This window comes from Temnothorax nylanderi, unplaced genomic scaffold, assembly GCF_030848795.1.
Source record: "Temnothorax nylanderi isolate EJ_2023f unplaced genomic scaffold, tnyl_v1.0 TNYL_tig0001_pilon, whole genome shotgun sequence".
Taxonomy (NCBI): Eukaryota; Metazoa; Arthropoda; class Insecta; order Hymenoptera; family Formicidae; genus Temnothorax; species Temnothorax nylanderi.
Genome location: NW_027249063.1, coordinates 4,271,058 through 4,288,511, shown reverse-complemented (window position 1 = coordinate 4,288,511; position 17,454 = coordinate 4,271,058). Strand labels below are relative to the sequence as shown.

At 39.3% G+C, this 17,454-nt stretch overlaps 1 protein-coding gene across 8 annotated transcripts in view; it reads left to right on the top strand.

The window, feature by feature from the left end:
* The first annotated feature begins 82 nt into the window (after window positions 1-82).
* The window catches only part of Liprin-gamma, a 123,161-nt gene continuing 105,789 nt past the window's right edge, over window positions 83-17,454 (top strand). For 4 of the 8 annotated variants that reach the window (XM_071724200.1, XM_071723784.1, XM_071723841.1 and 1 more), the window contains exon 1: window positions 16,563-16,739. In XM_071724200.1, coding sequence (XP_071580301.1) covers window positions 16,583-16,739 — 157 coding nt within the window. In that variant the 5' untranslated portion in view covers window positions 16,563-16,582. The other 4 variants (XM_071724089.1, XM_071724154.1, XM_071723951.1 and 1 more) reach the window with 4 other exon arrangements.

Genomic DNA, 17,454 nt, shown 5'->3' with positions numbered 1-17,454 from the left:
GGCGAGGACGCATGCGTCGGACCCGGCCGTCGGGGGCTGTCGTGTCGCTCTCTGTCGTCGGTTACGCCAGTCGTCGTGATGACTTCGTGCCGTCGTCGTCGAGAAACGTCGTGTTTTTAAATCGTCCGCCGCGCGCTCACGCATCGTCACCGAATTTTCCCTCTCTTTCTCTCTCTATCTCTCTCTTCCGCATTCTCGCATCTTTACCTCTTTCTCCCTCTCTCCTTCTCTCTCCCATTTCTTCCCGTCATATTCGCCGCCGCGGCCGTTTTCGCTCGTCGCTCGCTTTCGCGCGCGCGCGCACGCGAGTGCGGGAATGTCGCGACGTAGTTCAAATCGCTGGCGAATTCGCGCCGCGGGTGTCGTATGCCGCGAACGTCGTCGCGGATGAGCGTTTCCGCGTGTGTGCTCGGTCAATGGGGGATCGTACGCGAGTGATCTCGCGAGGTGGTGCGACGGAGTGACTACGTCGGGACCGTACCTACTCGCGCGTCTCTCGCGCGACCGCCGAAATCGGTCGGCGCGGACTTGGACAGGTGCGCGAGTGACCACGAGCACCCCTCCTACCTGCCGCGTTATCACCGTCGGTTGCGCGCGACCACCCCGCAAAGGTGCTCCATGATTGCACCCCGCGTCGCGACAAGTGGATGGGCTTCGGCACCGTAGATCGCACGATATCGCACAAGTGAGTGTAATAGATTAGTGTAATAAATACGAGAGAAAGAGAAAGAGAAAAAGAAAGAGAGAGAGAGAGGTGGGGGAAGAGGTAGAAGGAGAGATAGAGAGAGAGAAAGAGTAAAAGACTATATGAGTGGAATTTGGACTAATGTCTACAATTGAGGTGCTTTCAAGGGTTTTTTCCTCAGTACGATTCCTCAGTTTGCAATTACAGAGTGAGATTAGAGATATATGTGCTTATCGGACAAGAGTAATAATTGCGGAAAATATATTGTTACGCTTTATTATTGCGTATCTGTTGCAAAGAAAATGGTTAACGCAAGATTAATTAAATTTTACAAGTTTAATGTCCATTTCCATCAATGTCGATTAACTTTAATCTCGGTTTAACTTAGTTCTAAGAATTAGAAGGAGATAAAAAGTAAATTAAACTAGAATTAAAATTAATTTGCATTGATAGAAATGGACATAAGTGGTTGATAATTAAATAGAGATAGATGATCATAAACCTGATACGTTTGAATGTGAAGCAGGATCATTCGGGAACTGCTCGGAGGAATATTCAGAGTTGAATATAATCCACTGTTTCTCGCGGAAGAAACGAAAGACCGCGAGGGATCATGCGTTCGAACGTATTGCGCCGAATCGATATACCGTATTTCCGTAACATATGGCACGCAGTGGAAATGGAATAGTTTAAAATACAAATCTGTTATCCGGATAGATCGCAGGCAGATAGATTGCCGTCGTACGAGTACGCGAAGTTTTTCAATGATCGGGAAACTTTTTCGATGGTGTGCGACAAGTAAGGATATTTTTCTCTCCGGGCAATTTTTCTTGCAGACCGATATTTTCTCCGCTCCTTCGTGCTAGGGTCTTTGCAATCGGTTACTTTGAGTAATTTCGAGACGATTCCGCAATACAGATAGCGACAACTATACATGCGGGGTGTCGTCTCCCAGTAGGTAACATTTAATTATAATAAATTCCATATTTTGATAAAACGAGTAATAAAATTAACATAAACTAATATAATATGTAATTATTGTAACACGAATATGACGTAATGTAATATATAATAATTATAATACATAAATTTCAATATTGCAATTACATAATAGATTCCACGTTAATAAGATCATTATTCATAATATATTATATTTGCATTTGCCGGACGACAGTACGTTGCAAAAGTTAAAATGTCACAAGTCATGAAATAAAAGGAATCGGGCGCATAAACTCCGCCGGACAGTGACTCGTTGCAATGCGACATCAGCGGCAGTTTAGCACCGTTGCTGTCGTACTTTTGTTGCCGCAGTTCGCGCGACTATGTCATTTCCTTTTTCCGCCTAACATCGGGTCGTTCACGTAACTCCGTTAGACGAGTAAACAGGATCGTGTGCCTGGCAGAGGCTCCCTAGTACTTTCCACGGTGTTATACCGAAGAACACGCACGACCGGGGGTCGGGGGAGTGTCGCGCATTTCGCTCTTGCGCGCGACGTAAGAGGAAATATTAGTTGCTACGTCTGTCCGCTCTGTCGGTTTGCATCTTTGTCGATATATCGCGCGCGGCGTGAAACCGTCGACGCCTCCGTTTATTCAGACCCCGCGTATTGAAAAACCTGAACAAACGGAGTAAGCGTGGACGACGCGAGAAAATGAGACAAACGGAGAAACCCTGGCCATATTTAATTTTCAACGCGGAACCTCTCGCCGTTTATTTTTTCTATTTTCTTTTCCAGCGACACCACCTCGTTTTTTTACTTTTGTTTTCCTTCACGTAGAGCCTCCCTGTCGCACCCTCTGTGTATTTGACGCTTTAGTATCGGATTACCGTTCTACTAGTTCGTTTACAAGACTACATACAAGGAAAACACGTAGCTTATTAGAGAAGAGCTACCGCACGTACGGTTCATTGATCATTCGGTCGATTCTTATTGCTCTTTTTTAGGCGAATTATGCTAATTAGTTTGCCCAGTGGCGAGCCGTCACATCGTCAATTCAATTGATCGCGCTAGGAATAGCTTCACGTTTCTCTCCCTTTTTTTCTCTCGTTTCTCTCGTTTATCTCTTCCCAGTAATTTTTCGTTCTATTTTAGAAGCATCAGTTCACGGATTATGCAAGGATATAAGATTTCGAGGGAAAGTTGAAACGTTCCTTGCGCGTGCAACCTTAATATCTTCGACGCGCGAGACTTTCTCACGATTCATCGTATTTTTATCTCGCTTCGTTAATCGCTGTAATTTTTTATCTAATTAGACGATAGCGGATTGCATGCAAATAATACATCATGTTGATAATTAGGGTAGAGTCTTAGATCCTTTAAGATTATCTCAGATTCAGATTTTTTTATATTCTATATAAGTTTGTCATATTTGCGTTATATCATAAAAATTGCAATACACGAGACGGAAAATATTCTGAAAATATTCTATTCTGTGGTAATCAATATTCATATTCTTTGTTTATACCATTCGAAAGTTTCATATTATATACAGTATAAATACAATTGTTATACTGGAATGCGTTGAGTCCGCGATACGTGCGTCCATGACGTAGTTCCGCTCGATAAGAAAATTCATTACGCTTCGGAAAACTGCGCGTTACGTGAATAACGTCATGCAGTAAAAAAGGAAGGCAGCAAGTTCACGATAACGAAGCATCGAAGACCGGTTAGCCGGTTAACGAGAACGGCCAGTAAATCGTGTCCTTACTCCATGTTGCATTTAATGCCTCTCATTAATTCGTGAATTGAGTTTAAAGCGCGTTACTGACCTTTTTTCTGTCATTTCGTGCTCACTTAGTATCGTCACTTAATAAATCGATGCATCTCTCGATCATCATTATGAAGTATTAAAAGGTAATTTATTAATTTAAACAAAATTATGAGATAAAGAATGGCAGATCTCCTCAAATACTTAAAGTTTAATTAATTAATAAGGCAAATGTATAATCGTGAAATATTTGTGATCTAACAATAAGATAATATATTCCCAAGAAATTTTATTTTTAATTTCTAAAATGGTAACATTATACATCTCGAAATTGGCCACTTCAATTTCAACTCGAGTTGTTCGGATTATAGGACTTCTCGACCGCAAGGGATTAAAATTTCGACGAGCTTAATCCGCGGTGTTCGATGGGAGGGATTTTATCGACAATCGTAGAAGGACATCACGAAAGAGGTGAATAATTCGCGAGATCAGTGTTGGAAAGAGAACTCGCGTTAAATATGAAGATGATCGTACAAGTTTCAGAACATTTGCATCGCGCATCGTGAAGCGGCGCCGAAGGCTTCTCCACAAAGAGAAGCCGTTTATATTACGTTGATTACTGAAGCGCGTGGGTTCGCATGGCGGACGATAAAATTTTGCCGTCACTCGACGGACTGGCTCACCGTACTAAGAATATCTAATATCGATTAACCTTGCGACCCGTACACGTGAGAACGTTCTTATAGTATCTATTTTTTACTATACGTAATTAAATACCTGACCCCCGTGCTGCTATGGGACTCCGCTTAATACTAATGATATAATTACACTATAGCACAAGGCATTGTCACAATGATAGGCATCAAGGTTGTTTTCATGGTTTCCTTCGAGGAATCCGAATCAATATTTATAGGTACATCGAGATATACGAGATATAGAAAGATCAAAAAGCTTTTCGTATATCCAAGACATCTTTAGTTTGTTAAAAATATGTAAATGATAAAAAATTGACATAAACTTTAAAATGATATGAATTTTGGATCGAAAATGCAAAAACAATTAAGTGAATGTAAAACAATTAAGAAATATTTGTTATTCTGTTATAATTTATACATTTGCCGCATTTTTTTCGTAGCACGCTAATAAAATTCAGTTTTTTATTTTAAGCAATTTTACAAATATTACAAAATACAGTTTTATTACTTTGAGCAATATTTATTATTCTGTTTATTTCAATTATATAGATTTATTCTTCTGACAATGAGTAGATTAAAAAAAAATTTTTTTTCTTATATATGTATCGTGTTACGTTCTTATTTTATATATAATTATATATATATTGGCACATTTTGCTAATTTATTAACCAATTATATCCTTCTTCATTTATAATTAATTTAGTAAAATTACACAGCTGCGAAATTCGATGTTTAATTTAAATTATTATAAACTGTATAATTTTATTTACATAACCTGTTATTAGCAGATAATTATTAAATTTAGAGTAATTGAACATGTGAGTACGAAAAAGCATGATATTTCATATCGCATTTATATATCGTATCGTCTCATTCGGAAGCATAACTGTTGAATGTTAAATATTATATAGCACCCATTGTCTGAATTTGCAATTACTTCCGGCAATACCTAAATTGAGCGCATATAGTGCAATATCGAATTGCAATCGATATGCAGAAGCAGCTTACGCTTTTCATCGAAATGATATAATCGCTCGGCCATTTCATTTCCCCCCGTTAAATTCGTCGTACGATCTAATATCGACGGCATGTCGTATCTTTTCATTTATGCTTTAACGAGAAGTGCGCGAAAAAATTTAAATTTTCCACTTATCTTACAATTAAAATTCTGCTTTCCTAAGGAAGAGGATAAGAAAATCCTATTTTAATTAAAATTTTAATGAATTTTATGTAAAAACTTTCATCTTTAAACGTGTCTTTGTTGATCATCTAAGAGAATGTTAGAAATGTTATCTAAGAGGATGTATCATTTCTTTCTAAAATTTTTCTTTACGTTGCTGTCTTCGCGATGTTTCGACGCAGTTCTGACCCGCGAAGCCAAGACGCCAATCATCGCGTGTAATAGTTTTCTTGTGGCGCAGATGGTACATTCCTGATTCAATTGGATGACAAAAGGCACGTTTACGGACAATACGTGTCACTGAGCTGCAGAATGGTTCTCCCCTTTTGATATGCCACTAGCGATTAAGTACCCTAATCTCACTGACATCGTTCACCACTGACAATGCTTGTGTGGTCACAGGATTGGGCCAAAGCCTTTATAAGTCCTGGGCACTTTTAATCGAAAGAACATAGCTTTAATAGACGGATACATATGATAATTCGATTAAAACAGACTGTATACAGATAACTTTATAGATACATATTATGATTAAAATTGGATTGCATTCATATTTTGCCTCAGAATAAAAAAAGAAGGATTTTGAAACCACTATTGCAAACATTTTTTTGTTAAGTTACAGTCTTGCAGTAGGATTTTTTTCTTTCGCTTTTACCTTTTATCGTGCAATCCAGACACGTTGCATTTTTTTTATGATAAAGATAATCCGATCCTGCGGATTTGAGTTATGGCGTTGCGAACAGTGCGGACAAATAAATGGTACCTGGTGGCGCGTCCCTTTGCACCGGTGCCAAAAAGGGATGGCAAGATGGGAAATAAGGGGATCATCAGAAATCCCCTGAGTACGGCATAATAGATCCATTGAGAAGGTATCACACGAGATAGGAATATATACGTTTTCTCTCTCTCTCTCCCCCATTAGAATATTATAAGATAGATAAACGATACAGAACATTGCAATTACAATAACAATTACAGCAATGAACGTAATTAAATAAGCACAATAGAATAATAAGCGATATTAATAATGATAACTCTAAAACCTATAGCGCGTTATAAATTATAATATCTCATAATCGAATCAATTAGAAGGAAGCTGTATAATCTCCTAGAAGGTATAATAAATTAATTGAATATAATAATTAAGCAGTGTCTGTTAAATTCGCTGGTTAAATTTGCGCACGGCTCTATAGTTAATCTCCAATAGCCGGGTATAAAGTTACGGTAACGAGAGATAGCGATTGGCCGTGTCAAATAAATTTAATCTGTTTTGGAAAGCCGTACATTGCCATACGAATGATACAAAGCAAATAATACAATGCTATTTTTAAAGTATGTTATTTTTTCGCTCAGCCAAATCATTTTATGTTATTTATATACACACACATATACACATTCGAGGAATACTTTTGCCTTAATAGGGTCCATTTATTTAATACCGTTATTATCTAATCCGAATACCGAATCTGTTTGTTCTGATTCATTGTTTTAATTTACTTTCAATTTTATCACCACAGAATTTCTTTACCTTGTTACAAAATTCACTCTATTACTGTAATGTTTAATTCGATTGATAAATAAAATTTATTCGTGCGATTCATACGTAGCGTCGAACCAGATTTACAGCGCGACATCGAAATATATTTCCGGTGATTAAAAGTTATTTTTCACCGACATGACATTTACTATTTCGATAATCCATCCCTCATTGTTTTAAAATTAAACCGATACTGGATATCTTCCTCTGCTAACAATGCTCGCCCTCGAAGCTACTTGAATTACGGCATTGCGACTGGTCAGAGCGGATAAATGGTACCTAATCCTACTTGCCGTGATGCAAACTAGGGTCAAGAAGCGGCGGATCTCTAGAAAAGCGCGCGAGAAGCTAATAGTGCATCGACCTCGCGTTTTGCTAGGAGAAAGAGAGAGCCGTTTATTACCGTCCGAGAATAACGTTTTCCGCACAAAAATATTAGTCAAATTCAATGTAAAAGGAAATAAATCTATTTTGAGTCACCTTTATAAAATTATCCCATTTTCAGAATTTCGGTATAATTGACAGTTCTGATTCATTCATAAAAAATTATACAAGATTTTTTCACATGTCACAAGAATATTTTTGACAATTAGAAAATAGAAATCCGAAAATGTCGAGTCTTATTTCCAGTTTTCATGATTATGATTTTTTTTACTTTAATTAGAAGCGATTTAAATTCTCTAATTTTTCTCGATAGAACTTTTGAACGCCATCCAGAATTCTTTAAAAAAAATCAGACCTCTAACAAAAAATTTGTCTTCGAAAAATTGAAAATTTCTGTCTAAAAAATGAACAATAGCCGAAATTTTTTCACTTTGTGTTTTACTCGTTTTAATATTGATCGCGAAACTTTTCTACAACAATAATAGTGATACCGTTGATAGCGTATAACTTAATGATCGACACTGAACAGAAGATTCAATCAGTATTCATTCAATATTCATCAATCAATATTTATTCAAAATATATTCGAGGAACGTTATACAATAACATTGTACGTTTTATGGCAACAATTTACATTTTGTATGCTCTTCTATTCTACAATTTATTGAAATTACAATTTTAGAAAATACACGGAAAACGCATATTAACCGTCCAAATCGTCCAATATTGCAGCGTATGATTATTTTCTGAGTTAGTATTACTATATTTACGATGCAATATAGTTTGCTAAGCGTAGTCACGAGTTTGAAAGAGAGTTTTTGACGAGCGGAGCGAAGAAAGGGAAGGCGAATACGGTGCAAGCTGTTTCGCGAGAAACTTTTGAATTATTTCTTCGCCATTTCTTCGACTGCGTGGAAGGCACGTCGCGGCGGGATATTATATTCTATAAGACTTTGTTTTACGGTATCGGTGAGCAAAAGGGGGAAAGTTCTCCCCTATCTTTAACATCGTTTCCGTCGACGGGAGAATGCGTCGGCGAGTTCGTTTCGCAGAGAAAGTTGCGGTCGCGGCAGTGCACAGATCGGATAACTACGTTGTTGGTAATAGGGTCCGCGACGGCACAGAAAATACGAGTCTAAAATCCTCTTTAACTATTTCGTCGAATAACTGTCGCTGTCCCGCGTTTATCACGCAAAAGCCCGTTTCCTGCGTCACTTTATAAACGGCCAGTTGATGTGCATCACGTACAATGAGATTATTACAGCTTATCCTTGATCTCGCGGGGCAAAATAATATTCGAAACCTTTTACACGGTATTTAAAAAAGGAACAGAGAGGAAATACAATTTTATAGATTTAGGTTGTTAGCGTCTCTGCATTGTTCCTATTTTTTTCCGTTTCTGTCTTTTCAATCGGTCTGCGATTTCGAGAGAAACGTGACGTAAACACAAAAGAATGGTACGGTAAAGTTGGAAACGAATTCAAAAATTGTACCGATTCTTTTTCGATTATTTTTGTGGAAGCGCTGTTTCCGAATGTACATACATGTGAATTAGAAATAGAAGATAACAAAGATCGTTTTTGCATTGTGAGAAACTTACAAGTTTTGGTACGCGAGTTTAGCTGGAGGAATATTTTATATTGTGCAGATATTTATTCTATTATGAAATAAATACTAAATTCTTTTTCCGCTATTTTCAATAATTCGATTACTCGGGTTAACATATCTTGCGCCGGAATATTTAAGGAAATATGAAAGTTAATATAAAATTCTACACTGGGAAAAAAATGTTCTGGATTTTAGTAAATATTAGTTTGCATACAACTGTGACTCCATTTATTAAAATAAAGAAAATTTTCCTTTTTATTAGTATATTTTTTTCCTAGTGAATACACATATACTAATAAAAAGGAAAATTTTCTTTATTTTAGTAAATAGAGTCACAGTTGTATGCAAACTAATATTTACTAAAATCCAGAACATTTTTTTCTCAGTGTATATTTTTTGAAACCACATGAGCTTTCAAAACTGTAAGTACCGCGTTTCCGCATAGAATGTCGGCCGTAAATGCTAACATAATTTTAATAATCTTGCAGGTACCGACCTATGGATCCCATGAATTAGTTACTCGCCGCGTTGGAGAAGAGAAAGGAAGCCATCCGGCACATGCGGGTCGATATGCGATGCATTTGTGAATCAACGTCCGTCATTATGCACCGGTGAATTTCCCCGTTTACGTCGGCGCATACGCCAAGTGCAGCCCGAAATTGCCCGAGATCGCGCCGAGAGGGTTCGCGGATTCATGGAATCGTGATCAGGTAAGGATGATGATTTTGATGTCATACTGCACATCGGAAAGAAACCGTCACGAAATTTATACGTCAGGACCGGAAATATATATATATATGTATACGCGCCAATCTGGCCCGGTATCTAGGACGGTGACGTAACTGTCATAAGATAGGAAATTTCCGTTGAAAATATAGGATCGGATTTCGTGAAATCGAGCGTGCAACGCTTCCCGAGATGCACTCGTGTCAGCTAGAGTGCACAGTGACGAGATTGAAGGAATTGGCGCGTTACCGATACAACATTATTCGAAGCGTGTTTGGTATAGGATATTATTCATTTAATCGGAAAGTTGAGTAATTCTAAACCTTTCAATAATATAGAAATTTTATACTTATTAATTAAATAATTATACAGAATATTCCACACAACTACAGTGCAATATTAAATATTAATAGAATTTTAGAAAATAATTGAAGTTTAAAAATTCTCTCATATGGAATATCAAAATTATAATAGTTTTTAAATTATAATAGTTTTTTATAAGCGATCAAAGTTGGTCAGCACGATCGTATGGCTGATAATTATATTTACACAATTGCATAGTCCATAATTGTAATACATTTATCGATTTGTCATTAAATAACAAGACGTCGTGGAATGAGACGTCGCAACTTGGTGCAATCATATTTCTTTGCATTATTCTTCGCTATATTAAAAAGAACACTTTAAATATCATTAATATCTATTAGAGTACCGTATAAAATATTCTAATAATTGTGCGGGCGTAATTAATCGTGTTTTCGTGAGTGTTGTGTGAATGCAACGAAAGAAGAGAAAAGAAGAAAGTTTCTGGGAAATATCGAACGACAGTAGAGCAATCATGGGGTGAATATCATATTATCTATTATTTGTCATAAATTATTCACATGTGTACATATAAAAAATCAAAGTATCATTTATCGATATCTGTTGATATTTCACGCGATTTGTTCGGTTGAAATAAGAATCGAAACGATAGAAACTGACAATTATATTAATTTGTGATATTTCTATTGATGATTGTTTTCTTAAAACGATGCTTACATTCAAATATATACTGATTTATATATAATTGGTTCACTATTTTGAGATTGATAATATGAAATTATAATCGCTGAATTAAATCATTCAAATAACGAGAAGCTGTAGAATATCGATATTAATAATTAATTTGGAATTGAAGAAATCCTTGACGGTACATTGAAATAAAAAAAATCACTCACCGGCCGATGCGCAACAGCGGAGACGTAACCCTGCGTTGATCTAAAATATAAATATTTTTACATTAAAATAACGTCCGAGATAATCGATACTTAAAGTAAATTATTATCGCGCCCGTTAAATTTTTAAAACGTTATTTTAATAGAAATCTGATTTAAAAATGCAAATGAAAGAAACGATCGCGGCCGCTGTAAGCGGCTGCATATTTCGGCATTAACTCGTTAACTTCGCATATATAATAATCCGCGAAAAATCACGCAAGTATAATATTATGATCGTGCGAATATCGCGACGTTCGCGACGTAATATCTCTTTTCATATATGATCTCGGAGATCAAACTCCAAAATTGCGAAATTGCGCATTAAATCTCGAACGGTATTGTACGAATAATTCGAGTATCAATGTAATGATCGCGAATCACGTCGCGCTTGAGAAAGTGGCTGTCCTGTGCCACAGGACAGCAAAATAATAAACGATTACTCACCCCACGGTTGCTCCGCCGTCGCCCGATGCCTCCCAGGCCTCCTTCTCCTCTCCACGTCCTCCTCCAATGTCGCATCTCCGTCGGCGCACTCACTCACTCGTTCACGCGTGAAAATATCGTCACTTATGATCGCGCGACACTTTGGACGGCACTCCCGGTAATTAATCTCGCGACGCGCGGCGCGTACATAATTACACGGCGATGGAAGAATTACGTCGGAGAAGCTACGAACGAAACTGTACGATCCCCTCGATGCCCGACGCCCGACATTCCGCAGGTAGACGCGACGAGTGAATATATAACATGGCGGAGAGAATTTCGTAAATGACGCGGCCGACTTCACTCCGTTACTCTCGCCAGGAGCAATCATCGTCGCGTCGCGAGGACGCTACACTTGCTGCTTGCCAAGCGATTTCAACTGCAATCGGTCAACTGCAATCGAGATTAAATCGAATTATGAACATTCGTGTCTATCCCGCATGATCGCCAAATATATCAAGAACATACGACGTTATAATATAGACTCCGATCGGTAATTAAACACGTCGCGGCGTTACTTACCCGATTTCAGGTCCGCTCGCAGCTCGCATCCTTTATCCGTGTTCCGAAAACGATGGTAATAAATTCATTCTGAAGCCGCGCGTCGCGCGACACGACGCGAGTCAGTTGACGGTTGAGATTCGAAAATGCTGACACACACTGTCCGTAAAACGCAACAGCAGTAACAGTAAGGGTGCGGTCACATGAACTGATATTTTCCGCGTAACGTGTATCGCGTAACCAATCAGAAGCGCGAATATGCGTAATTGATTACGCGGAAAATACATGCCATGTGACTTCAGCCTAAGCTTTCGACCAATCGCGTTGCTCGATTCGGCCGTTCGTAGCCGTGAAGCTGGCGCTAGACTATGCGCGATTCATGGTTCATGATTCACGTTCGCCATTCGCGCCAAATCGCCAGCGGAGCGGTTTTTTGACGAAATCAAAGAGATGGATTTCATATTTCATCGAGCTTAAGAATCGAGCAACGCGACTGATCGAAACCTTACTGTTACATTTAACGGAAAGTGTGTGTGGCCAGCAGAAAAGCGAGAGTCTCGCTGCGAAACAGATCATCCATCCGAAAGGATGTAATGGTAAGTCACTATTATCGAATGCGATATACCTCGGTATCCGTATGAATCCGTGAAGCACATGTATTAAATGTACATTCGATATACCACAGTTTTTCGTAATCTAAACCGTCAATTCACGCGTTACTCCGCGCTACGATCCGACTTCGAGAGCAATGATGTTTACGTTACAACGCGGCCGCGGCTTCTCGGCAACTCGAGTAGGAGGGATAGAGTGGGAGTAAGGTAACTAGACACGGCCGGCAATGCCGGCATGGTCTGACGCGGTGCGCGCGGGGCGTCTAGTTAGTTTTCCCCCACTCTATCCCCCCCCTACTCGAGTTGCCGAAAAGCCGTTAGTCGCGAGGTCGCGAGTGTCGCGGCTCGCGGCGTGCCGGCACTGTGGCGTGAATGGCGTGACGATGTCCGCGACACCCTCGCCGCCCGCGCCCCGCAGGCCCACGGTATCGTTGCTCTCGGAATTTGGAATACAGTGCGAGTGCGCAATAGTACGCGAATTGCCGGTTCAGACGGAAAACTGATACATCTGTGAATGTCCATTTAATACATGTGCCATGTGCTTCGCGGAATTTATACGGATACCGAGGTATATCGTATTCGTTAACAGAGGACTTTTGATTACGTTCTTTCGGACGATCGGTCTCGCTTTTCGCAATCGTCAACTTCGCCTCGCCTCTCGCGTCGTGTCGCGTGGCTTCGGAGTGAATTTGCCGTCGTTTTCGGGACATGGATAAAGGATACGAGCGGACGCGAAATCGAGTAACGCCGCGCGCCGCGAGGCGCGTCAGGCGCGACGTGTTCAATTAGCGATCGGAATCTATTAACGTCGTATATTCAACCTCCGTATTTAATCCTATTTTGATATTTGGCGATCGTGCGGGATAGACGCGAAAGTGAATGTTCGAGTTCGTAACTCGATTGATTTAATTGCAGTTAACCGAAATCGCTTGGCAAGCAGCAAGTGTTAGCGTCCTCGCGACCCTCGCGACGGTTGCTCCTAGCGAGAGAGTCGCGAGTGAAGTTGGTCGCGTGATTTACGAAATTCTCTCCGCCATGTTATATTCACTGGTCGCGTCTACCTGCGGAATTTCGGGCGTCGAGGGGATCGTACGGTTTCGTTCGTAGCTTTTCCGACGTAATTCTTCGATCGTCGTGTAATTAAGTACGCGCCGCGCGTCGCGAGATTAATACCGGGAGTGCCGTGCAAAGTGTCGCGCGATCATAAGTGACGATATTTTCGCTCGTGAACGTCGTAAGTGAGTGAGCCGTCTGCGCCGACGGAGATGCGACATCGAAGGAGGACCGTGGAGAGGAGAAGGAGGCCTGGGAGGCATCGGGCGACGGCGGAGCAACCGTGGGGTGAGTAATCGTTTTGTTATTTTGCTGTTCTGTGTTCTGTAGCGGATTCCGCCACTTTCTTAAGCGCGACGTGATTCGCGACCATTAAGTACACGATACTCGCGAATTATTCGTACAATACCGTTCGAGATTTAATGCGCAATTTCGCAATTTCAGAGTTTGATCTCCGAGATATACGAGAAGAGATATTACGTCGCGAACGTCGCGATATTCGCGCGATCGTAATATTTCTTGCATGATTTTTCGCGGATTATTATATGTGCGAACGAGTTAATGCCGAAATATGCAGCCGCTTACAGCGGCCGCGATAGTTTCTTGCGTTTGCATTTTGAAATCAGATATCTATTAAAATAATGTTTTAAAAATTTAACGGGCGCGATAATTATTTACTTGAATTATCGATTATTTTGGACGTTGTTTTAATGTGAAAATATTTATGTTTCAGATCAACGCAGGGGTTACAACTCCGCTGTTGCGCATCGGCCGGTGAGTGATTTTTTTTATTTTTATGTACCGTCGAGACATTGATGTTTCTACAATTCTGTTTACGTGTACATTTTACCATTTCTCATGCATTGCTGTGCGTGGGCGTACGCGCCATTCTATCCATTTATTACACGAGCACGTGCATTTCGTTGAGCGTTCCACGATGTACTCGCTCTTTATATCGCATGTGGGTCAAGTGTAAGCTGTCAATATTTCGCTTTCCGCGTTTCAGCTGCAATGTGTTGGCTCTCCACAGTGCGGGTATTTTTCTTTTTCATTCCTATGCATTTCGAATATTGACTTTTCGCCATAAATCTTATTTTCACTCTCTCGTCTACGTAACCATTCGGTGGGTTTCAGAGAGAGAGAGAGAGAGCTTTTAATTAAATTTTATCCCGAAAAGAGAGGTTGAAAATTATTAGAATTAATATCATATATTTTAAATTAATGTAAATCTATATCACCATATAATGTCACATTGTTTAAATTAAGGTTGGATTTTACTCGTGTTATTTTTCAAGGTGACGCGATTCGTTATCGTACCTTTCTAAATTATAAACTGCGATCACAAATAATATCTTCTTTCGAATGTATTAGTTCTGGTCATGTCACTAGCGTTATCTGTTAAAAGTTATAACTATTAGAAAACGAAGAGGGGGCTCAACGGTTCGCGTAATAATTGCATATTCGCAATTGCAAACAGAGGGGTAAGTAGACTAGTTTTTATTTCCGTAGGACGCGTTGTGTCTGCGAGAATACGGCGGAATTTATGAATTCCCGTGGAATTCTTTGATCCTTTTACGACATTATGGGTGCGATGCAAGAGCGATAATGTCGCGTAAAATCCGTGAGCAGCAAAAGAAATGGTAACGACAATGTAAGCTTACAACGGGGTGCCTTCGCGCTCCAACATTCTTTTTACACGCTCCGTATATTTCGCGGTGCATCCGCCTATATCCTGTTTATATGTTATGCCTTGGCGAAAGCCGAAACCATCTTATTTTCTCGTTTCTCGTATAAATATATTCGATCGAAGATATTTCTTCCGCGACTAACAATAAGACTCGACCGAATTACTTCTTAAATCTACTTTAGACGAGCTATAATTTTGGTATCAGATTTCAGGATAGCACTCTGATTATTATTATCTGTAATATGAAATTTTTTTTTAAATTAGAATGCATATATATTATAATATATATTGCAATATATATGTATATATCTAAATATGTGGCATATAAAATTATAAATAGAATTCTGTCTTGATATCTGACATGAATTATAGATCGTCTGTAATGACTTTACGATGAATTGAATTTTTCGGATGCATCCAGTTCCCGAAAAAGTTGAAATTGTTGTTGTTGGAAAGAATACAGATTTATGCCTAAAAGAAATAAAATTTCTACTACACCTTTTGCTATCTCTTACTACTACTTTCGTCATCTTATTGTCTCATTGCGCACGCGGAGATTTTTCGTCGACTAGATTCGCAATGACTCGCAATAGCGCGACGAATCTGACGGTAAACGTAATTTGGAGGCGTGATGACATTTTAACTACTGTATAACGGAAACAATGAGCATAACGCCCGCGCCCCTTGCGCGAAATACACATACATATACCGGGTGGGAAGGTAACTCTCCCGTTGCTTTGCTAGTAAACCAACTTCCCCATTCCGTCAACATTGTACAATGAATGCTCGCGCGATGCGCTACGGGGCGAATTTAATAATTGCGCGAATCCCTCTATCTTTGTCCGAGCTTTGCGTAGTACGACGAGGCGTTAATTACTTCCACTATTACCATTTCAGATTGAATCTCGGATTGAATGCGCTAGGACTTATTTTACGCGCGCAATCTTTCTTATGAATAATTTTGCATTTGTTGTAATTGGAGTCCACACTGAACTTTTTCGCCATATAACTTGTAGCAGTCGACGCCGAGGATAGAAATAGGATTGAGGCAGGGTAATAATTTGAACAATACAAAAAGAAATTGGTGTAAAATAAAAACCCGAATGCTATGTTAATTAACGCAAATTTATATAGGCCACAATATACCCAAAATTGTTATAGGTTAAAAAGAAAGATGTCCAACTATTGAATTGGCGTCAATGTAAGATATTTCTACTGACCCTTCTATATAAATTTACTGGTGACGCCAAGGGCATGAGAGATCCAGCATCCGGATCTTCATCCTAATTATGAATGGCGTCATTCGTTCGGACTCAAGTAGGGGAGACGAGCACGAAACGCACTCCTTCTCGTTCACTCTCGTGCCCGTTCTCCTTTTCTCGCTAGACGGTCCCCACATATTATGCAGTACGCGATATGCTGGCGTTTATAAAATGTGGGCCACTTCAGTACGCGGATCGTCGATGCGCGGATCGCATTACTCGAAGCCGAAGCCGATCGTCGACGCCTACGTCTACGCGACGATGATCGAACTCGTCATATTTCAACGTTCGGCTGTCAGACTGTTTCGATGGTGCCGTTGGCTGCTTTATTACCTTTACGCGAACGTATCGAATCTCGGTGAGTGCGTGTTATTTAAAGTGATCGATTTTTTGAAAATTCAGAGAGAGAAATATCTCGTTTTATTTCTGTACTAAAAGAATTTTGTAAAGTTAAGAGATATTTTGGAATAATAACGGTCAGTAATAGTAGCTAACATTTTAGTACAGATATGGATAATAATTACGGATGTGCTATCATCGTTTGATAACGTTTCACGGTCATTGCCAAGGTTGATAAGAATGGAAGTGCGGTATAGTCTCTGTAATTCAGCACGTTCTTGTGATAATTGCTTCAAAACTGCAATTTACCGTTTTCCAGCGATATGAAATTGTCTTAAATATTTTTGCGCGTTTTAATATAAGTAGAATAAAAACTAATAGTATTTGTATCTTCCATCATGCTTGTGCATCGTGATATCTGTCATTTTCTGATATGAAAAAATGATCACTATCTTTTTACACTTTACAAGAGATATTACATATTGCATGAGACTTGACCTCTCGCAAGATAACATTTTCTATTTTTAAAATACCAAAAGGATTAAGCTGTTAAAGAGTTAGAGTTTGTAACCGGTGGAAGACTAATAATACTACGAGTACATCTTTCTTTTAGCATTATTAAGTTGATAAAGATAACTTTATTGGAAATAACACGACGCGTACTTAACTTGCGTTTACTGCTGGCGTTGTCGTTAACATAAGGAAGACTCGTTGTACTGAAACTTACGAAGCTA